The following is a 24815-nucleotide window of genomic DNA, read 5'->3' on the forward strand; positions in this document are numbered from 1 at the left end:
GGCGGTGAGACCTGGTCCAAAGAGCACTGACGTATCAAATGAAACTCAGGAGACAGTTAGGTGTTGAGCTTTTAACCAAATGTCATAGTTGAAAGCAAGTCAAATACAAGAGTAATACGTGGGTTACTATTTAAAAACTACAACTATAAGTTAAATAGAAAAAAGAAAGGGTCACAACAAACTCAACTGTAATTAAGTCAACTTTTCTAACTTTTGTGTTTTGGCCAAGCCAGCTTTGTGATGGCAAAATGACAGGTGAAAATTTTGAAAATGCACTCTCCACACGTTGCGCTTTCACAATGCCATAACGCAATGTGGATTCACAGGCTGGGACACCAGTATTTGACCGTTGAATCAATATGAACGCACCAAGAAGTTACTCTGGAGGAGCTTCGTTGCAGTATTTTTGCAGAACTGCACTTTGAAAATGGCTTATAATGCATTTTCAGCCTAATAGTCTCTTAATGAATATTTTATTGTCTTCAAAGTTATTGTGTCGAGTTTGTTCGACATGTAATTTTGGGCAAAGCTTATTTGCTTTTTTTTACACCTTTTTCTTATTTTATATAATCAGTGGCGCTGGTAGGATTTAATGTAACTATTCCTGGCATGTAGGACTCTTTTATCTCCAAAGTTCCCATGCGCACATTAGCTATCAAAGTGACTGGACGCCAGAGAGAAAAGGCAGCGTACTAACACTAACCAAAACTCAGATTTATCAGAAGTAGCCAGACAACTGGCCTTAAAAAAACAACTGTCTGCTTGATTTTTTCGAGCGGCAACTGTAGTATCATACGATTTTAAAGCTAGTTCAGAGGAGCGTGACGTAAAAGTCGGTATTGAGCTTGAGTCTATCCTGCAACACATTTTGGCCATAACATGTATGCACAGTGCGTACAGGACTGTAATTAATGTTTTAAAATAGGATATATTTTTAGGTTTCTCAATGCTATCATTGTGACACACATGAAAAAAAAAACACATGTAGTGAGTGCATGCCTGCATACTTGTGTGTGCCTGAAGGGATGATAATGTGTGTATTCCTGTCATCCCTCTTCTGTCAATGAACTAAATAAGTCTGAAGTCAAATTAGGTTCTATACACTAAGGACATAGCACACACACACACATAAAACATACACACACCACACACACACACACACACACACACACACACACACACACACACACACACACACACACACAGATATAAGACTTGTCACATCGTGATCCCTGACGTTCAGTGACATGGCCCATTAATACAAGGACCAATTCAATTTCTCCCACTCCTCTGTAGCAGTTTACAGTGACAGCCATGCATCATGCTTGCAAGCCACCAACAAGGGGCTTTATGTCCCATAAAAAATACCCCACACTGCCCTGCCTCCTTAACTAAGTCCACAGGCTGAGAGGAACAGATTGGGTTCTGGAGATGTAGAGACTTGAATGGTAATGGTAAAAATTCAATTTGAGGATTTTGCTCATGTATATGGGTTCTAAATATATATGTATCTGTGCGTGTGTGTGTGTGTGTGTGTGTGTGTGTGTGTGTGTGTGTGTGTGTGTGTGTGTGTGTGTGTGTGTGTGTGTGTGTGTGTGCGCGTGCGTGTGTGCGTGTGTATTTGTGTGTTACACAGTCAGAGTGTTAACTGACAGTGCTTGACATCCATCATGTCCCCCATCGTTGTCTCTGTAGTTTTTATGCTAAAAAAAACGAACACAACCTTGTGGAAACACAACATGCATTATGGATTTCATATTTTCTTTACATTTTCCTCTTGAGAGAAGTTGTTGAATACATTTAGGCTTTGCTCGAAATGTGTGTAGGCCTAAATGTTTTTCTTAACCGTGAGGCGTGGACTCTCACGCCGTCACGCTGACTCTGAGTGACATGGTCACTAATCTAAGTTAATGCTGAGAAAATCGGAGTCAATAAAACTCCACTGAACTCCTTCGACGGCCACTTTTAAAGAAGTGAGGGAATGAGAGGCCTAGAGTGAGAGAGTTGTCATGTCAGTTTAATTGAGAGTGCCATAGTCTGAATCCTGAGGCAGGAAGCACTTAATACGAGCCTCCCGATTTATCCCCATGCTCGAATGAATGAGCCGGATATTCTGTAAGTCGGCTGCATCTCTATTCTGACCCGCGACAAATTGGGAGGGAATTGGTCAAGTTTAATTGGAATGCCTGATGTTCTTTTCGTCTTTTATTGTAGCGAGGTCCAAAATAAATACATAACCATTTGAGAGAAAAAAAATCACAATTCTAAAATGTGTGAGAAGATGGTTGAGAAAAACAGCCTCTAAACAGATCTCTATTTACAGCTTCTGTCTCTTTACAGAATATGTAGGCAAGTGACATGATTTTGTGTGCAGGAAGTGTTCTGGTTTCTGTTTGTTGTGTGAGGACTATCATCTATTAGAATTTCAGAATGCTTTAGCTGTAACAGCCTGGAGAGCAAAAGAGGTAGAACTCATTGGTCACTTCATAACTTATTCCAAGTTACTCCCCAACATCTTAGTTGGCAAACTGCTTGTTGGACAGTAAAAAAAAAAGACATTTAAAGGAAAATGAAGTCTTGGCTGGAGGTCTTTCATCTCTAACAACGACTCCAAGAGGTTATGTCATTGTAGGACCATAGCCAATGGGGTTCCCAAAATGTAAATTAAGATTGAGATTAGAATTGGTTGGATTAAGAAAGAAAAGGGACGTAGTAAATTGTTCAGATATCATTTCTTTATGTTGACAGTTACAGGAAGTGGTCCCCGCAGGTCTCCCATGTATCATATTCAATGTTGTGCTGCACTATATGTATGTAGTGTGTATTCATGCAGTGCATGCATCAACGATTGACAAAGAGTTAGAGAACATTTGGGGGAAAGCTAATTTATTGATAGCGGGTTTAAAGTATTCTTAATACAAATAAAAAAATCCTCGAATTGACTTAAAGGTGCACTATGGAGATTTGGTAGTGAAATTTGAAAGTTGGAGAAGTGAAACAATTCTGTTGTTTTTGTCTACTGAATACACAAAAAGTTTCACTGTTGCGGGCCCCCACAATAGCTTATCGTGTAGCATTTTATCTTCAAACACATTTCTCTACCAAAACTTCATCGTGCACCTTTAATCTTCTGCAAAATTGTGATTTCTTTTTTAAACTTCACTGGAATTTAAAAAAAAAACACAATTCAGTGCCTCATATTTCAACAACGACAGGCCCTGGTTCACAGCTAAACTCAGGCGGTTAAGGCAGAAAAAGGAGGAGGCATTCAGGAGCGGGGACAGGGAGAGTTTTAAAAAGGCTAAATACACCTTCAACAGGGCGGTGAGAGATGCCAAGCGTCTCTACTCTGAGGGCGCGGTCACACTGGCCATCCGTACCGTGCCGTACTCAAGCATGATTGCCCCCCCGCAGCGCCATTCCCCCGCTGGCCGGCACAGCCCACGGTCACACTACACAGGACTAACCGTGCTTAAGCACGATTACCTCTTGTACATAACGTCGTAATACAATACATGCATGCTTTATGTTATTATGAAGCATGCTCAGTTGACAAACAGGCAGAGAGCGAGAGAGAGAGAGAGAGAGAGAAAAAGAGACGCGCAGTCCACGCCAACGCCCGCACATCGGAGAACAACACAGAGAACATGACAGCTACTTTGTGGCTTACATTGAGTCATTTTAGTCAGATACAGCCATGAAACTCTGGATTTCTCCATAATGAAGGCTGTCAGCGTTGTTTACCCGCCTGCTTGTGCTCGTGCATGAAGTGTACCGTGCCGAAACACACCTCTCCGAAGTGTTCCAGAGCCAAGGAAGTGTACCGTGCCTGAGCACGATACGGAGCGGTCACACTGGTCAAACGAACTGGACTTTAGCGTTGCTTGGGCACGGTACGGATGGCCAGTGTGACCGCGCCCTGAGAAACTACAACAACAGTTCTCAGATAGAGATGCTGGCTCAGTCTGGAAAGGGCTCTGTCAGCTCACCAGCTACAAGCCTAAAACCCCCCACTCTGCAAGTGACCTGCGTCTGGCCAACAACCTGAACGAGTTCTTCTGTCTTCTTTGAAAGACAATGGGACAGCCCAGAAACCAACGACTCCACTCCACAACTCACCTCCCTCACCACAGACCAGACCAGACCAGACTCTGTCTCTCCCTCCACCCTGAAGCACTGGTGATGATGTCTTTTGAGCGCCTTGTGCTCTCCCACCTCAAAGACATCACAGACCCTCTGCTGGACCCCCTGCAGTTTGCCTACAGAACCAACAGGTCTGTGGATGATGCTGTCAACCTGGCCCTCTACCTCATCCTCAAGCATCTGGACTCAGCAGGAACCTACGCCAGGATCCTGTTAGTGGATTTCAGCTCTGCTTTCAATACAATAATCCCGGCTCTGCTTCAGGACAAGCTCTCCTAGCTGAACGTGCCTGAGTCCACGTGCAGGTGGATCACAGACTTCCTCTCTGACAGGAGACGACAGGTGAAGCTGGGGAAGAATGTCTCGGACAGCACTGGCTCCCCTCAAGGCTGCGTTTTTTTCTCCTCTGCTCTTCTCCCTGTACACCAACAGCTGTACCTCCAGTCATCAGTCTGTCAAGAAACGACACCACCCTCATTGGACTCATCTTTGGTGGGGATAAGTCTGCCTACAGGTGGGAGGCTGACCATCTGGTGACCTGGTGCGGCGAAAACAATCTAGAGCTTAATGCTCTGAAGACAGTGGAGATGGTTGTGGACTTCAGGAAAAATGCAGCCGCCCCCAGTCCCATCACCATCGATGAATCCACGGTGTCTACTGTGGAGTCTTTCCGCTTCCTGGGGACCATCATCACCCAGGACCTCAAGTGGGAGCTGAACATCACCTCCCTCATCAAGAAAGGACAGCAGAGGATGTACTTCCTGCAGCAGCTGAAGAAGTTCAACCTGCCAAAGACCATGATGGTTCACTTCTACACTGCCATCACTGAGTCCATCCTCTCCTCCTCCATCACAGTCTGGTACGCTGCACCCACAGTAAAGGACAAGTGCAGGCTGCAGCGCATCATCCTCTCTGCTGAGAAGGTGATTGGCTGCAACCTGCCATCTCTCCACGACCTGTACACCTCCAGGACCCTGAGACGTGCAGGGAAGATTGTGGCCGACCCCTCTCACCCCCTGGACTGTTCGAGACTCTCCCCTCTGGCAAGAGGCTGCGGTCCATCAAGACCAAAACCTCTCGCCACAAGAACAGTTTCTTCCCCTCTGCTGTCAGCCTGATGAACAATGTCCCTGCCCTCCCCCCTCCTCCCACATAACCCAGACTCTCATCAGCCCCACATTCAGTAAAACATCAAAGTAATGTAAATGCTGAACTGTTCTTTATGCGTTACGTTAACACCCACTGGACTTTAAAAATGTATCTTCCTTACATGCACTCTGTGAGTAGTTACACACTATAAGATTTTTTTTCTCATAGTCCACTGCACAGCTCCTACATTGCACCTTTTGTACGTTTTGTGTTTTATATTTTTTATATTTGATATTTTACATTTTTAAATTGTATTTTATATATTGTAATAGCTTCTTATACTGTATTATTTAATTTGTTGCTAGGTCTGCTTTATTTCCCTGTTAATTGTTTAGCGTCAAATTCCTTGTATGTGTAAATGTACTTGGCATATGGGTTCCACTTACCTGGAACCCATATGTCACCTTACAGTGTGACAAAATGTAATTTGCTCGACATCATACCCAAAGCATGTGTCATGGACTGTTACAGTCAAGGTCACTGTGAGCGGCCCTCTGCTTCCCCATACATGGTGTGTCCTCATGATTTGTGATATCAGGTCATGAGTCACCGGCAGGAAGGTGAAGGCACTTTAAAGATTAACAAATTCCTCTTGAAACATGTAGTACGTATACTCAGAGGCTGCTGAAGATCATCCTTTATTTTACTCACTGACCTGTTTTTGCACCCCAACAAGATTTTGTGGTATAAAATTAATAAAATGTGTCATGAATGCCTTGAGAAAGAAGCTACTGTCAGGTGTTTAATTTGCTGACTTAATTATCTTATGGTCTTACCTGAGCCTGCAGAAAAAGCACTATATCATGATATACACTGTATGCATAATGCAATACAAAAATTTTTTTGATTGATGGAAGATTTCCTCTTATTTTTGTCAGTCTTTTTTCTGTAATTTCTTTCTCCACTTTTTCTCTTTTCCCACTTAAATTTCTCAAACTTTCTCTCTGTGCAAGATGTTTGACAGTGGTGATTCTAGATTCTGTCGGGGCCCTAGGCCAAAATTCATTGGAGGCCCCTCCCTTTCATTGACAAACTTTGGTTTCCACAGAAATAATGCATGCCACGCTTAGCAGGGCAATGAGAGGGAGTGCTGTCAGATGGGGTCCCCTTAGGGAGGTATCTTACTGTCATTGCAAAATTTGCACATTTTGAGACACTGTTGTGGTTTTAAGTTTGTCAGCCCTTGGGGGGGCCCCTACTAGCCCGGGGCCCCAAGCAGTTGTCTGACTTGCCTGTTGACAAACAGTGCCTCTGATGTTTGATGATTGTGTTTAAAATACCTCAAAGTTTCACTTTTAAGGGGCTGATGTCATTTTTTTACTTGACCCTGAATTTAAGTTATTTTACTGATTACTCAAAAGCTTTCATTATTTTGCCTACATTTTTAAACTTGATTCTTATATGAGGTTAACAACGAAAACCGACAGCAGTGACAGCTCTGACTACAAAGGTGGACGGAATAAAAAACAGATCTTACTGATTAATACAGAGGTTCAAAACAACAGGTATGCTGTAAACAAAAACAGCTTTGCTTGACAGGCTGCAATCATTTTCTTTTTCACTACAAGTTTCACACGGGACACTAAGGACTGAAAGTGCTGTCACCCTGTTTGACCAATTTCATCAAAACATCAAATTTAAACTCTGTATACAAGATTTGAGCTGTCTTGTTCTATTTTTCCAATCATTCTTGGACAGGAGAGCTTCTATGTTGACCCCCTTTTCAAAATTAACTCCTCATCCAAATCACACTACACACACATACAGTACATAAAAAACTTTAAAGCTACTGTGATGAAATGTAGCTCTGTGTCAATCAATCTTATTCCTGAAGGTCTGAATTGCTTCTTTAGGTGAGAAAGAGGAATCAGTCTAAACTTTCGTCTGTTTCATGACCAGCAAAGCTTCTAAAACATTCAATAGCCTAGAACAGAGCTATGATTTTTTTTGACTTTTTAAAAAGTTTTGATCCCACTTTTCTGTCTTTGTGTCTATGAAAAGATTTTTGTTTTTCAGTTTGTACATTCGTATTATGTTGGGTTTTTTTCACAAGCTTGTCTCTTTCTGAAATTGCAGAAATAAACAGCTCTCCACTAGAAAAACGTGTTAGAATTCCACTATCCCCACCCTCATCATGTTTTGTCTCTCTGTAGCGTTTGGGAGGATTTTTTTTTTGTTAATAAGAAGGCGGCCACACGATAAATAACATTGAATATCCAATCCTCCTGGTCTAAAAAACCCCCCTAGAAAACATGGTGTACAGCGAATGGAGAATAATTGCACAATGTATCCCCAAGCTGACACAGTGCCATGCAATTCCACCTTATAACAAAAGCTATACAGTAGATCCAGCAGCTGCTATTTTCACAGGGAATCCAGCCATGAAATGTGTTATGGACCGTTATAATGACTTGAGAGGAGTGGACAATGCGGCTGCATTTGATGTAGATAAACATTACAGTTGTGAATACATATAGTAGTGTGAAGCACCTGAGTGAGCAAACACTATGTTGTGCTGCAATTGACCTCAATTTCTAGCCGCATACTTACATATTATCAATTCTACCATAAAATATAAACATCTTCCTGTCTTTGAATAGTATATCCAGTAATATGAATTCCCATTTGTTCCAGTGAATTATTAACCTGTGACTTTTTTTCTTAAGATTCTTAACAGAAAGTGGAAGAGTTCTTCATGTTTGTTAGGTAGTAGGACGCTTGCTGTGGTTAGGTTGTACAATAGCAGCATCTTCCTTCTCGAAACACAGCAGAGCATGATGAATCCTCATGGGCTTAGCAGAGCTGTCATGCTTTCTTAACACCTTCATCACAGTTTTTCCTCCCATAGCTACAAGGTATAAATGGGTCACAGGATCATCATATTGCAGGGCTGTACATTTAAATACCTGCACACACGCTGAGAACAAGAATAGGCATTTTTACAAGTCTAAATGTGACGTGATTAGTGTTTGATAAGACACTGCATCTTTAGAAGTAGAGTTGATGATAATAAGTGTGAAAGACTTCTCAAATCTCTTTCTTCCATGACAAACAAAACAATGTCTGTATCATGTTTTTATCGATTTAAATTTCCATTTTAAACTCATCACTGTCTCCGATTCCTCTTTCCATCTTCTAGTACAAGCAAGTGGAGCAGTACATGTCCTTCCACAAACTCCCGGCTGACTTCCGACAGAAAATCCATGACTACTATGAGCATAGATACCAGGGCAAGATGTTCGATGAGGAGAGCATCCTTGAGGAGCTTAACGAGCCACTGCGCGAGGTATGAAAACACCCAAAGCATCCCGTATAATGTGCTCATTCACCCTCAAATGCACATTCCCTAATTCTTCAGCGAGTAAGTGGAGTGGAATAAATTCATTATGGTGCATGGTTACGGTGTCTTTTTTCATAACCAAGTGGTTAATAGGTCATTCCCAGCCTTTTTATCTACGATTAACTGTTTTAACAAGTTTACTTACTTGGGAGAGAGTCAATTAAGTGTCTCCTGAAGATTACTTAATTAATCTATTAAACATTAATTATTAATGTAATCTTGGACGGCAACCTAAGAAAACTGTAGCTACACTAAGTGAAGTCCTCCTGCTTCAAATAATGAAGAGAAAAAAATGTGCAGACTCAAAAGAGCTTCATCAAGGTTACTAGAAAAAGCTAACCGATTCAAATACAGTGTTTGCTCATCTTGATTGGATAGAAATACAATGACCTCTAACCATCACTTGTAAAATTGGGATTTATTGTTCGACCCCCAAAACAAATAAAGCTTAATCTTCACACATTTATCTGATGGTACTGATGTATGAAATAAGGTAGTTTAAGCGTTTAGCGATGATACAATGCTGTAATGTGCTGTAATGTTACAATCCCTTGCTTTATTCCTGGCACCATTCAGGAGATCGTCAACTTCAACTGCCGTAAGCTGGTGGCCTCTATGCCACTGTTTGCCAACGCCGATCCCAACTTCGTGACGGCCATGCTGACCAAACTGAGATTTGAAGTCTTCCAGCCCAGAGACTACATCGTCAGAGAGGGCACCATTGGCAAGAAGATGTACTTCATCCAGCACGGGTCGGTCACCGTCCTCACCAAAGGAAGCATCGGCATGAAGCTAATGGACGGCTCATACTTTGGAGGTAAACTGTCACTTTGGGATCTCAAATTACTTTTCTGTAAATCTGTTCTGCAATCTGGTATTCTATTTTTCATATAGTAACATTTCAGAAGATATCGTCATAAAACTGAATCAGAGAAAATATTAAATATTCTTCACAATAAGACCGAATAGAATAAAATAAGAGGATAGAACAGATTTTTTCTATCTTGTAATTTGAGTCTGTTCCATTCTACTCTGTTCTTTTTACTCTGGTTTGTACTCTAGCTCTGTTCTTTAGCAGACATTTAGCAGGCTCAGCAGATAGTAGTTACTGTTTACAGGCATTAAGAATGACAGTATTTAAATAATCAATCTTCTTATAAAACTTGTTCCTTTCTACTCTGTTCTTAATAACACTTTGAATCTCAACGGAATCCAACCAGTAACATCCCATATATGCATTTATTTGTCTAGTTTCAGTTGTTGCAGTAAGTGGAAAACCCAATTAAAGGAAAAAATTAAATGTATTTTGACATATTATGTCTGGTGTTGCCTAACAGCCACGTCTGTTCCACTTTCTCAGAATGTTATTCCTCTGTGGCTTGATTAGACACATGTGTGTAGAGGTAGAGGTGTCTCGACTGACTTCCCAACCAATAAACCCAGACAAACATGTACACACACACGCACACACACACACACACACACACACACACACACACACACACACACACACACACACACACACTCACACCTGCACACTTATTTCAGTCTTTGGGCTTTAACATCTGGTGTCCTCTGCAGCAGACCATAGCTCTCTGTCAGTGATGTTGATTTGCCAGAAGCCCAGGGTGCCAGCAGAGTGGCGCAGATACATGACACACTGAGGCACATACACATTACACATACCCACAGCCAATTAATAACAGCTAATTAGCACAGCGATGGTGGGGCCATTTGTAATGTCAAACATTGACTGTTCAGAGTCATCCTGCCAACATGGAGAAAACTGCAGGTCTCTCTTCATAAACAAAATTATTAGTGGTTGTGGTTTACAGGGATAGCACAGTTTGTCCACGGTGGCCTCGGGAAGTGCCATGTGAATTTGTGGTAACATTTCTGAATTAGTAAAAAGAAAAAAGTAGTGTGCGCATATCCAAGCAAAATGCATACAGGTGCAGGACAAAAAAAGTACAAACTGCAGAAAAAAGAGAAAGGTCTGCACACTGTTGTAAAATAAAGTGGCTCATTGGGAGCTGAACTGTGTGCGGACCTTTCTCTTTTTTTCTGCAGTAAATGTCTGAATTGGTAATAAAAAAGGAAATAGATAGTAGTTTCAAGCTAGAGAAGTACTTTTCAATATTCTTTCTAAACTCAAATACATGTTTACGACTTCAATAACATTTTAACATTCGATCCCATATTTGATACGTCAACTTTGTGAGAAGATCTTTATGTACTATCTCTCCCAGTCTGCAGCTCTGCTACAGCATGTTATATAAAGTGTCTAATACTACATTAATAGAGTGACATGATGACCAGCAGCCACAGGTTCCTTCTAAGGGGCTATATGTAGTGCATCCTAAAGCTTTTAGATTCCATTACACAAGCACAGAACAAAAACACATATATAGTAGTGCATCTATCTGTACAAGCTATTACTGTATATTAATCTACTTAGTAAATATTAATCCCATATCAGATAGAGAGACAGCATGGTCACAATGAAGGTCTTACTTAAATACCCTGTATAAAATCTCATGTAGTTATAGTACATCCTGTATGTGGGTTTGAGTGTACTGTATGCATCTGTTCCATAGAGACAGTGTGTGTGTTTCCAGGGATAGACACACTGATTATGTCTGGCTGCTGACTCCTAGATCCTATCTCTATGGCCCAATGTTCTTTTTTCATTTTTGCCTTGAAGGAATAGATAAACCTTTTTTGGGGAACTGTTTGTTGTCATGCCATGAAATAGACAAGATACTACTGCTCTCATGTCTGTACACTAACTCTGGAGCCAGAGCCAGCCACCAGTGAACTGAAATCAGTTTAGAGATAAGAAGAAGGAAACAGCTAAGCCCGCTTGTCAATAGCAAAATCAATATATCAGGAGCTCTACTGGTTAAAAAAAACCTTGTTGCACATTTTTGAGGAGGGAATTTTCGTTCTTTTTTGATCATTTACCGTTACAATCTTCTTCAGTTTTCTTTGGCTCTGCAATGATGTCTGTTCCTACAATACTTAGTGAAGACCATGAACAGGAGAAGTTTGTTAGCAAGCCTTCTTGCCTTTAAATCCATAAACTGGTGCTCACTTCTCCAGGGAGATCAATTATGTTTGTATTCTAGTTACATAGTGCATGAGCAGTTGATAAGGCTGGTATTTTAAGGTTGAAAAAAATGAAAAAAATGATGCTTTTATCAGTAGAAAAAAAACTAAATTGAAAAAAAAAAGCAGAAATCTCAGTAAGTCACTGACGCCGGCCAAGAAAGCTTCCAGCACATAAACCAAATTTAAACCAAAGCTTGACATTTTTACATTTCAGTCTAGTGTGCCTTAAGGCTGACTATAGGTAATTATCACAGATAGACCAAGGCAAGTCATTTACCCTTCTCTCGCCTTTAGTCTAAATTAAGCTAACCAGCTAGTGTTTTTTTTTTTTATTACATTTTTACCCAATAGATATGAAATTTGTATGACTCTTCGTTTCATATGGTAATGAAAAAACGAATTCTAAAAAAAAAAGTCAGAACCCCCCCCCCAAAAAAAAAATGTTTCAGTGGCCCTAATCCTCTTTTGCACTGTAACTTCTGATTAGAAAATGTTTTTATTTTTTACTGACAATTGAATGTATTCATGTCTAAATTTTTTCTCGTATTCCTTTAATTTACTTTTTATTTTTGCATTATGCAGCAACCGTTTTTTCAGACAGTTTCAGTCCAATCCAGCACATTGGCCCTTAATAGTCTGCATGTTCAGAAAATAGCCTCCTTGGGTTTTTCGGGTTTTTTTTCTCCCTTTCCCAGACAGAGTCAGTGAAGGCGGACCTTTCAGGTAGGGGAAAAGGAGGTCATACGGTTGTCAAGACAACAGTCAGCCCTGGCCCATTGAGGAAAAAAGCTAGAAAGAAGACTATACAGAGGAAAAGGAAGGGGAACATCTGAATGAAATGAAGCATAGCGGCACATCTACAAATATAGAGTGTGCTTCCATCGCACACCTGTCATTGCTTTACTAGTGCTCGTGGAAATACTCTGTTTTACCTTCAGTGGCTCACACTGGCAACACACAACTGCTGCATGCATAAAACATACTTATCAAACATTGGCTCACTGTCGGACGATTTTACAGCCCATAAAACAGTGGAAAGTGAATCTATGAATTAAAACATCGAGACAACTGCAATGAAATAGAAGAGGGGTTCACTTGGAAATATATTTTTCAGATATGGTTTCCAGTGATGTTTAACCTATAGGTGGTTATTTCGTCAGAGTGTGATAGCAGGGGCCGATTAAATAACATCATCATTTTTTATAGTAGATTGTCTTATCTGTCTGTGTGTCTAAAATCTAAAAAAACACCCTAAAATCTGTCAGTCTGCCATTTTGATCTCTATTCGGGTCTTTCTTTCCCTCCAACAGAGATCTGTCTGCTGACCCGTGGCAGACGGACAGCCAGCGTGCAAGCAGATACCTACTGTCGTCTGTACTCGCTCTCTGTGGACAATTTCAATGAGGTGCTGGAGGAGTATCCCATGATGAGGAGGGCCTTTGAAACGGTTGCCATCGACAGATTGGACAGGATAGGTAAGACTGCCACGTGAAAACTGACAGAATTGACAGAAAACTCCACCAATTACCTTTACTTGAAGTATGTATGTTTAATACTAAATTATCATTTATTATGACCTGTCTGTTGGGATGTTAAAACTAGACCTTTGTATAACGGTCCCAAAGATTTTGTCTGGTTTGATTTTACACACACTTAGAACATTGTTTTATTCTGACCTTATGTCTCCAGTTTGATGATTTGAAATATGGTCAGATTCATTTGTCTACAAAACAGACAAATACATACAGATATCTGATATCCTTAATTATTTAAGAGTCTTTTTTTCAAATTGTTTGAATACGAGCATATCCAAACCATGACACCATGGAGATTCAGATTCACTCTCTAACAATAACAAGTCATCAAGTCTCTGTCCAGTGTTGTTCATGCATTTTAAGCTCTTTATTGTTTGCAGAGCAAAACGTAAGCTTCCATCCTGACTAAGCTTATTAAATGTGTCTTGGAGATTTATTCCAAGAAAATAAACTTTATGCCTTACTGTTAAATACAAAGGTACGGTTTCTTCATAAGCGTAAGTCTCCGTCATAAGATAAAATGAAGTGTAAGGAAAATGTATTCATTCATTAGCATGATGTCTCTGTCAAAACACAGCGGTAACTGACAGCTGTGATGTACTGTTTGAATTATCCTAGCAGTGGCAGTGTGTGGAGGAAAAGAGTAGTGGCTGAAAATGTATTCATGGCTGAGAATCATTCATTATGTCTGTTCAATGTAAATCTCTCTAGGTGGATACCTGTCACTTGTTGTTTGACATATTAACCCTTAGAAATAAGGTGACAAAAGCTCTTGGGAAAGATTGCTCTTTGGTTTCTCTGTACCTCCTCTAGATTAACCCTCACAATTTAATGATTATTTGAAATGACTGCTCATTAGAGAACTTTTTTTGGATTAACCAAAGCACCCACACAAACATGCACAGAGAATAATTTGCCTTTGCAAAGCCTTGGGAGTCGTTAGTGAGTGAATAGACATTTTTGTACACAATGCAAATACCTTTCCCTTCTCAACATGCCCCCCCCACCCAAGGTCAGCAGTGCCACTGATGTCACATCACCCGTGACATGACTACACTTCACATGTTTACAAAATACCCACATCCACCACCTGAAAAGTGTTGCCATAGCAGCCAGATTCCACACATGAACAGCCTTCAGTCAGTAAGCTCACATACTTGGAAGGAGTCTAAGGCGACCTAACCTTCAACCAAATTGTTCCACTCAAATGTATGCACTTGATAAATGTTAATCAATAATAACATTTCTTCATGGCTTATCTAAAATATACAGATGCAGAACAAAATCCATGGTAAGAATATAAAATGTTAATAATGACTGATAAATTATGTCACAAGCTTTGACGACAGTTTTTGCCTTTATATTTATGTAGGAAAAAGAACATGCTGGCAAGCAGAAAAGATTAATGCAGCTTCATTACATTTACATTTGTTAGTACAGCGGTCGCAGTATAGAAACATCATCAACCCTGCCCATTCGCTCAAGGTTCATTTTCCAGAATAGTACCTGCTGTGTTAACACACCTGCTCATCCTGGCTTCACTTTACACTCGAGGGCTGGCAGGAAAAGGTAGGGGTAGTTGCTGGTAACAGTCTGGATAAAATTGGGGTAAAAAAAACTGGGTGTTTGAGTTCACACATGCAGCTCACCTCTAAATTGCATTCAAGAGTGCAGTGCATGTGGGGCTCAAGATTGACATAACTATGATGATGCCATGCAAATGATTTTATGGGAGGAGTGGTGGTGGGTAGGCACAGGCTGCAGCTCAGTGAATGGCTATTCCTCCTCCTCATTGCACACTCTGACAAAGGACCTCATTATCAACTGTTATTGTTTGACAGATGCCTACCGTGCACGATTCTAGGGGCACAGGAGTTACCACAGTTTTGATCTGCCTCCACCTATTCGTTCCTTAAGATCAACAGTTGCCTGTGTTGAGTAGAACAAGTTCATAACCAGCCTTTTGGACCTCTTAGTTACATGGTGTATAAGACAGGCTGATAGGCTGACTTAGAGCCTGTCTTCCTTGCCAACTTCCTTGAATACATGCTGCATCAAAGAACCAATCTGACTGTCAATGACTGAAGTGCACAAGAGCAATATTTACCACTTGAGTTGCCCACAGGCACATGCATACTTCTCCTTCATCCCCAAGGGAAAGCATATGGTAGGGCATCTGGATTCTGCTAAGAAGGCCATCAAGCAGCTGAAATCTTCTCTTAGGTCCCAACCTTCTTATCCAGCAGTGAGCAAAGGCTGACTGGCCTTTAGCATCATCATAAACATCAATTAGCATCATCTCCGTCATCGTTATCATTATCACATTGGCTGCTTCAGACAGAAAGCACTTGCTCTGCCACCTCTCAACAGGAGTAGAAGTCCCCTTGACACTGAATATCAGAAACATAAAATGCATTGGTTTTCAATTATAACTTAAGAGCTCTCTACAGCAGTCAGTAAGAAAAAAGCTCAGTTATGTGTTTATGTTGTCACAGTGTTGTCACAAAGCTGAGATGGTGATATATCTATTTGGCTTCAAATCAGTTGCCCATCGACTTCTGAATTTGTGGCAATTGCACACATGGTGCATCCAGCTGTGGTGTGAACTGCTAATGCTTGATCGAGTGTGCTGTCATTGCCAAGAGTTCACTTTCCTGCACAGATAACAGTAAATTACACATCTAGACCTGCAACCAGGCAGCGTTGGGCGACTGATGGTCAGTGTTAGAGAAGGTTGTTTCTCAATTGGAAGGTTGGCGGTTAAATCCCATCTATTGCGGTTCATGTTGAGGAAGTCCTTGGGCAAGTCACAGGATCCTAAACTGAATGTGTGATTAGTTAATACTGATATACACTTTAAATACCATTCTCTGTCATCAGTGTATGAGTGGGGGAATGTGACATGTCAAAGTTTTTTGGGTGGTCAGGAGACTAGAAAAGCTGTCTAATACAGCCCATTTACCATTTATCTCCATTTACATACAGCTTTTCACTGAAGCACAGTATATATTGCAATTGACAGAAAACTTTAAAAAGGATGGAACTTTGACAACTTCCTGTAATACATGTATATTTGACATGTTGTCAGTACTTAAGTAAAAGTGGAGCTGAGCTGAGGAAGTTGTGCACATTTGTGAGGCATACACCATCTTATTCAGAGGGCCGTACATCAGGTTGTCTCTGGTATTGTACACTTACAGTACTAGGGTTAAGAATAGAAAGATGACTACACAAAGTAATACAGCTGTTCTTTCATTGGAAAAACTCTAATTTTCTCCATTGGGGCCGAATCACATCAAGCAGCAGCGGTTTTAAGTTAATTCACGCGCGCGCACACACACACACACACACACACACACACACACACACACACACACACACACACACACACACACACACACACACACACACACAAGAACAACCACACAGATCTGATCAAATACAGGTAATAGACCCATAGAATAAGAGCACAAATAAGTTCTGAGTTGATGGCAAAAAACACCGGCTAGCAAACACACTAGCCAATTCCTCTTAACAGAGGATCAGTGAGAAAGATCAGACACTCTATTTCTTGTTCTATCTGAGTATGTTTGTGTAAGTGTTTGTCAGTGATGGATTTTGCACGTAGAGGGAATGACAGCTCGTTCCATTTTTAGCCTACTGTATCCACTTCGCCCAGGAATAGCTAAAGGATATAGTCAAAAATAAAAGCCATTATAAGAAAGACTGGCAATAAAAGATGGTATGCCAGTGCCCCACTGAGAAAGTGTTGCTTGTACAGGAATACATGATTCATTAAAAAATAATTAGCCTTTACTTTAGCAACAATGCTAATCAATCAATCAATTTTTATTTGTATAGCATTAACTCATAACAAGTGTTATCTCAAGACACTTTACAAAAAGCAGGTAAAAGACCTTACTTATTACTATATTACAAAGACCCAGCCTATCCATCATGAGCACTTTAGCAAAGCAGCAAAAGTTACAGTGGTTAGAATTTTTTTTATCAGACACAATAATAAATAAATTAAAAAATAAAATAGACGTGTGAACGTCCGCACATCGGAGAACAACACAGAGAACATGACAGCTACTTTGTGGCTTATATTGTGTCATTTTAGTCAGATACAGCCATGAAACTCTGGATTTCTCCATAATGAAGGCTGTCAGCTTTGTTTACCCGCGTGCTTGTGCTCGTGCATGAAGTGTACCGTGCTGAAGCACACCTCTCTGAAGTGTGTCAAAGCCAAGGAAGTGTACCGTGCCTGCGCACGATACGGAGCAGTCACACTGGCCAAACGAACTAGACTTTAGCGTTGAAGCGTGCTTGGGCACGGTATGGATGGCCAGTGAGACCGCGCCCTAAGAGAGCTCAAGAGCTCCCAGGAAAGTAGGTGGTTAGTGACTAAAATTTACAGATAGATACATGCAGTAGTATGATGTACTGTATAAGCACAGGAGAGAGAGAGAGAGAGAGAGAGAGAGACAGAGGAGCTCAAGGTGCCAGTTCCCCCGGTAGTCTAGGCCTATAGCAGCATAACTAGGAGCTGGTCTACACCAGCGCCAGCCCTAACTATAAGATTTATCAAAAAGGAAAGTTTAAGTCTATTCTTAAAAATACCTCCCGGACCCCGGCTGGAAGATGATTCCAGAGGAGAGGAGCCTGACAACTGAAGGCTTTACCTCCCATAGTACATTTAGAGACTGTAGGTACCACTAGCAGGCCTGCATTCTGGGACCGTAATGTTCTCGAAGGTTAGTACGGTACTAGTAGCTCCTTAAGATAAGATGGTGCCTGGCCATTTAGAGCTTTGTAAGTGAGAAGAAGGATCTTGAATTCTATTCTAGATTTGATAGGGAGCCAGTGCTGAGAAGCCAACACAGGAGTAATGTGGTCCCTTTTCCTAATTCTAGTCAGTACACGAGCTGCAGTGTTCTGGACTAGTTGAAGAGTCTTTAGAGACTTACCAGAGCACCCTGACAAAAGAGAATTACAATAATCCAACCTGGAGGTAAAAAATGCATGAACTAGTTTTTCTGCATCATTTTGCGACAGGATGTACCTGATCTTAGATATATTACGAAGGTGAAAATAGGCTGTTCTTGGAATTTGCCTGATGTGAGAGGTAAAGGATCAAATAGAACTCCTAGATTCCTAACAGTGGTGCTAGATGCCAGGCTGATGTCACTAAGGACAGTCATATCATTAGAAAAAGTCTCTCTAAGGTTTTTAGGGCCTAGCACAATAACTTCAGTCTTGTCTGAGTTAAGTAGCAAAACATTTCTGGTCATCTAGGTCCTAACGTCCTTAAAGCACGTTTCTAGCTTACATAACTGACTGGTGCCATCGGGCTTCATTGATACGTAAAGCTGAGTATCATCTGCATAACAATGAAACTGTATGGAGTGTTTCCTCATAATATTTCCCAGAGGAAGCATATATAATGTAAAGAGAATCGGTCCAAGCACGGAACCTTGTGGCACTCCATGGCTAACTTTGGTGTGCATCGAGGACTTATGATTAACATGTACAAACTGAGATCGATCTGATAAGTAGGATTCAAACCAACTTAAAGCAGACCCTGTAATTCCAATTAAATGTTCTAGTCTGTGTAATAGGATTTAATGGAATTAAATGTATGTCTCCATTCAATTGCAGGCAAGAAGAACTCCATTCTAATGCACAAAGTTCAACATGACCTGAACTCAGGTGTCTTCAACAACCGTGAGAATGAGATGATCCAAGAGATAGTAAAATATGATCGGGAGATGGTTCAACAAGTTGATGTACCAAGACAACGGGCCATGTCCATGACTCCTTCAGATTCCTCCATCCAGCCACCAAATTCCGCAATTGCCACTTTGCAGCAGGCTGTGGCCATGAACTTTTGTCCACCCATGCAAGGGAACTCGGTAGGATCAGGTAGCTTGCAGTCTCCTAGGATGGTTCGGAGATTTCAGGTATTGGAAAGTGTATCCAGCCCTGTCTCAGCCTCTCCTTTGCAGTCTCAGCTCTTTGCTTCCGGTGCCTTTGCTCCAATCCTGTCCACCCCTGCTTTTCAGAGTCCACTGGCAGTTGGAGGACGATCATTCCAGTATGGAGCTAGTGCCATGACTGGTCCAACCTCAGGCTCCCAGCTTTCTCTAGTGCAGCAGCACATTGCCAGCCCTGCACACCGGCCCAGTTCACATAAGAGTACCCATTCCTTACAAATGGACAGTCTGAGCCAAGATGCTAGGGCACTGTCTGCCTCTCAACCCTCACTGCCTCATGAGGGGGCACAACTAGGTGCCCTTAGTCCACCCCAATCCACACGAGTATCCTCCACTTCCATTGGACCCACTCAGACCCCATCAGCTCACACTGGCATCCGCAGCGCTATACCACATAGGGTGGTACTGCCTCACCAGATGTCCTTCCCTGTAGCGTCTCTGCCTGGTTCTATGCAGGGTTTTGGGGCTGGTGCAGGACTGGCAGTAGGGGGCTTGGGAACAGGTCTTGGGGACTCGGGGCTACCCAAGAAAGATTCTGTAGTGAGCCTTCCTGAGACAGAACATGTCAAAGTTAGATCCAGGCTATCTTCAAACTTGTGATCTTAATAAAATTATTTTGGAGAAGTGACTCAATCAGGGGCTTGACTGCTGGAGTGGTGATTTATGTTATTTATCTTACAGTTTTTCTTCTCTGTACCCACTCCAGTTTGACTATCCGAATGTATGAATGTTGAGTGAGTGGCAGCAAGGAGTATCTAAAGGGAGACTGTTATTACATTATTAAGTCTGTATGTTGACTTTTGAATCTGCAGCTTTGAGATAATTCTACTTACAAAGTAATTGCACAAATCAGTAGTGATAGAGTAGCATCTTCCTTACTCTGACCCCTTTATGTAGTTTATTTCACAACATAGTCAACAACATGTTGGTACATATGCTTCATTAACCAATCATTCTCCTCATTTTATGAAAACCTTGGGTCAGATGGGACTAAAAGAAAATCAGGGACCTACTTTAGATACCAGAAGTTGATACGTGAATGCAGTTACATTTTGCTGTGGGAGTTAATAGTCTCAAAAAGGCGTGGTCATTTTGGTTGTCTAGATTATGTGTTTTTTTTCTTTTGCTGTTTAAGTGTTTCTATCGACCAAATGTGTAAGCACAAAATGTAGTTATATTATCTAAAATAAGATATTAAATAATTAAAGAAAAAATGGTTTCACTTCGTTCCCTCAAAATTCTAAGCCATATTTCCCACTAGACTTTATAAACTATAAATCAAAATGGTATTTTTAGAATCTAGTCTTCCTGTCTTTAATACCCCCAAAAGATAAATACTTCAGCCCACTTGAAATTAAAGCTGTGGGACAAATTGTCTGGTTCCAGCCAGGCATCGATGTCTTCAGGAGAGGCCTTCATTTTAAGTCAAAGCTACAGTAAATTAAACAATTTTTTAAATTTCTTAAAAGTGGTTCAAATAACTGAGGATGCTTTGTGATCTCAGAGAATGATCACTTTAATTGTTATTTTTATGTAGGTCTAAGCAAAAGCTCACCGTAATCCCCAGAACAAAAAGGCAAATTACCAGACTAACATAGATAGGTAGGTACTTTATTAATCCTTTGCAGGAAATTACATTGTCACGGCAGCAACTGCAATCACAGTCAAGACACACAGAAAACTAACAAATAACAAAAAAATATATATATAACATAGAACTATATTCATTTCACAAGATCAGAGACAATTAAAACTGACTTAAGACACTTCCTATCAACAGCATAACTGCTAAAGCAATTGTTTTACAGACTTTATGTTTATTCACTGCCCAAACATTACAAAGAACTTTATTTGACTCAAAATCTGAATCCATTAAAACCCTCATATTCAAATTATAAATCCATTCTTTGTGTTTCACTATGCTGGTCAGTAGATAATGAGATTACTGTCAAGTTCAACCCCAACTGTAAATGCTACAGTTTGATCAGAAGCCAAGGACAGTGAAGAGACTTTGCAGGATGTGTATTGCAGTGTGCCTCTGTCATTAAATCTTCTATAAGAATTCATCGAATGCCAATAATTTGTGTCCAAAGCATTAAGAAGGGAACCTCTTCTCCCAGACCTGACATTCTCTCGCCTCATCGCATTGAAGCCTGAACCATTACTGGGTAATGAGAGTGGAAATTGGAATCCCTATGGCCTGTTTAAGACTTCTATTATCGTCCTCTGATTTGATTTTATTATACAGTGCCAGTGATGAGTTCATTCTCTATGATAATTCTGTATTTGTTTTGTTTCAGTTCCTGCTTTGCTATCCACCTTAACATTTCAAAATGGGATAAAGTTGAAGGTTTTTGCACAGTATTTTTACCCAGTTATTAGTGTTTGGTCTATTGTGTTCTGTTTTATCACCAAATTATGTTGTGTGGAACCTTTTTAGATGGCTAAACAGTGTTAAATACACATTTTGTGTAAGACAGGAGCTGAAATTAAAGTGACATAATAAGATTAGAGATGTGTTTTTTCTCCTTCAATTAAAAGCTCACAGCAGACGAAAACAAATGGAAGGAGAAAGGAGCATGAGGTTGGATGGATTGCATCACTGCCAATATACATTATAGATAACAAGCAGAAATACAAAAAATCCCTGATTAACTCCACAATTTTTATTAAAACTGAAGAAAAAACAGGTATAAAGGCCTAACCTTTTTTGGTATACAAATATTTGCTATGTTAATGACATGACGACATGTCACAGACTTTATAATTAATTCTTACTAAATGTAAAAATCAGAGAATTCTTCACTGCACTGCGTCAGTCATGGTGTGTCAAGGGAGGTACATCAGACAAAGCAATAAATGTATCAAAAGGAGAGTGGTCACTCTATGCAGATGATCTGTCGTTTTCTTGACAAGATGCAATATTCCACCTTTTTGATAGATTTCCCAAGCTGAGAATTTGTTTAAAAGTCTGTTTTCTGGAAGATTTTCAGATTTTAAAATACATTATTTAATGACAATAACTTGACTGACATGACTGACATATCTAAGTATGAAAGTAGTAAACCAGACCAGACTTTTGTTTTTTATTTGGCATAGTTTACTGTTGTAAAAAACATACTGAATAAGAAAATGTTTGACAACTGGATGTCTTTTTAATCTGTGACTAAATGCACGCTATCATCTGGAACTAATAATTCTTGAGCATAAACAATAACTACAGCAGAACACAGATTAGCATAACAAAGGTTTGAACTTCTTTTCCAACAGTTGCTCACAGTACCACCCGCTGTTTGTATATAAACCTGTGCTAGTTGCTGTGAGGTCTGCATGGTTCCTTTTATTGTGTATTTTCTTTTGTTACATCCCAGTCTATTTTTCAAATCCTGGTGCTTTAACCAATGCTGCTTCTAGACCCCTCCCCACTTACCTTCATCTAATTAGCATGTAGCCCAGGACTCTGTAAATGCCTTCTACCCTCTTTTTGCAACTTTACAAACATATTAAGTGTTATGTAATTGTTACAACAACTCAGCTGTTCAGCTTTCTCCAGTACACCCTCCAGGCTTTAGGAAAACATCTGTGCCACACAAATGCAGCAGCTGCAATATTTACACAAGCATATGTTTTTTTCAAGTTGTGTGCTTTCAAAATGTTTTTTTTTTTCCTTTTCAATCATTTGCAGTCCAACGGTTTGTCGAAACAATTTCCATCCCGATTTTTCTGAGGATAAAACATGAAGATGAACAGTGTTTCAATGTTTACATTCAAGGGCTGTTTTTGGAGAGAGCATTGATGTCTCTGTCACACAAGTACATTCATGCCAGTGAGTTCAGTTAATTTCTCTCTTCCTTACCAGTAATGACCACACTAACACTGACATATATAACGCCGATTTTATTTTAAAACATTATTTCAGAATATACAATCATGTTGTTCCTTTGCAATTGTCTTTTTTTTTCTTTACCTAATCCTTTCCTGTTTTGTTTTCTCAGTCCAATACCCTCTAATGTGTGTAATGATGAGTACAAAGACCAAGACCAAAACGTATCTGTAACTAAGTACTACAGGAAAATATAAGGTTACACTTCAGTGCAAGTATGTCTGCATCAGGGACCTGATTTTCTTTTAATGAAGTGGTCTTCAGTTGTCACATCCCATAACATGTACTGTGCATACCTAGTGCCTAGCATATACTGTAGTCTCCACATACATGTACTACGTATATTGTTTATGTGTGTAGCTGTACAAAAAATGCAAGCTCCTCACAATGAAAACATCACTGTTAGTTATATCCCACTGCAATACATGGAAAAAGGAGAACAAATAAACTGTATTTGAATACAATACGATTCCACCGCTTTATGTTGAAGTCACCCACTTTGGACTCGAGTTTAAATGAAGCACCAACAGGTTACTGGTCAATCATTTTGCTTTTTATTTATAGAAGTATAACCTCTTAATGCAATAAAGGCATGTGATGGTACATTGTCAGTTTGTTTTTCTCTCTGTTATGATGTTATTGGTCATGTTGTAGACCTTTTCTAAATAGCCCTTAGATAAGGAGAAACAAACCCACCGCTGCTGAGCTGCTGATAAGAAATGCTCGTGTTTACAAAGAAACCAACAGGCTCGGTCGGAAATTCCCAGAACCAATAAAATCCACTTGTAGAGCTACCGGAAATAGTAAGCTAATTAAGTAGTGCTTATACAGAATGACACACTTCTAAAGGCCACAAGAAACAAAGAGGGAACTTCTCACTCATCTCTGATGTTGTTGTTCACTTACCATGTGGCATAATGGGGGATCAGCGATAACAACCAAGTCTGCAGTACCGTACATGAAACTTTGCTTTTTTTATTATCATTCCACCAATCACCAAAACACACACTCAATATTAAGCTGTTTGGAACAAGGACATTTGAGAACAGGTTGCCTACTTGCAGTAATGTCACCAGGTCAATTGAATGGGCCCTTGGTTGTAGAAGAAACATTAAAAACCAAATATCTAACATGACAGTAAATGGCAGTGACATTTCTAAAATTTTCTTACATTTGTTGGTATCTTTAAACAGTAAAAAGACATTTCCAAATAGAAATAACATTTCATTTTATAAAAGCTGCAATTTAGAAATTAATCCACATTTCATCAAAACTCTATTATTCCCCTTTACTAATGATTCTTGATGAGGCATTTCAGGAGAGTCTTTTCCTCTTTGGTGCTGGTCTGGCAACCAGTTTTCCCTGCACAGTTGGGAGAGCTGGTCAAGGGGGAACTGAAAAGACTTCACACATATATTCTGTGAGTATGCCTTTCAAAGAATCCAGTACAGATGATTAAAAAAGCCTTAGTAGATCCAACACTTGCAGCTTGTAATTTAGAGGCTATTTAAATCTATAGATCTCTTTAAGAAACATGCTGGCAATGAATTTGAATATGTTGTATTACATTTAACATGTAACAGAAGTGTTGAACGTTTTTAACTACCTGTGCTGCTTCCTGTTGACATAAAGCTCTGGGCCTTTTTGCTCTCTCCATG

The 24815-nt window shown here is 40.2% G+C and overlaps 1 protein-coding gene across 1 annotated transcript in view; it reads left to right on the top strand.

Annotated features, from left to right (window-relative positions):
• hcn2b (hyperpolarization activated cyclic nucleotide-gated potassium channel 2b) overlaps positions 1–23760 on the top strand; it is a 47195-nt gene extending 23435 nt beyond the window's left edge. The window contains exons 5-8 of the mRNA XM_065955911.1: positions 8432–8578; positions 9209–9449; positions 13054–13218; positions 18940–23760. Of these exons, the coding sequence (XP_065811983.1) occupies positions 8432–8578; positions 9209–9449; positions 13054–13218; positions 18940–19874 (1488 nt within the window). The 3' untranslated portion in view covers positions 19875–23760. The remainder of the gene's footprint in view (positions 1–8431; positions 8579–9208; positions 9450–13053; positions 13219–18939) is intronic.
• Positions 23761–24815: the final 1055 nt, after the last annotated feature.

This window comes from Labrus bergylta, chromosome 6, assembly GCF_963930695.1.
Source record: "Labrus bergylta chromosome 6, fLabBer1.1, whole genome shotgun sequence".
Classification (NCBI taxonomy): domain Eukaryota; kingdom Metazoa; phylum Chordata; class Actinopteri; order Labriformes; family Labridae; genus Labrus; species Labrus bergylta.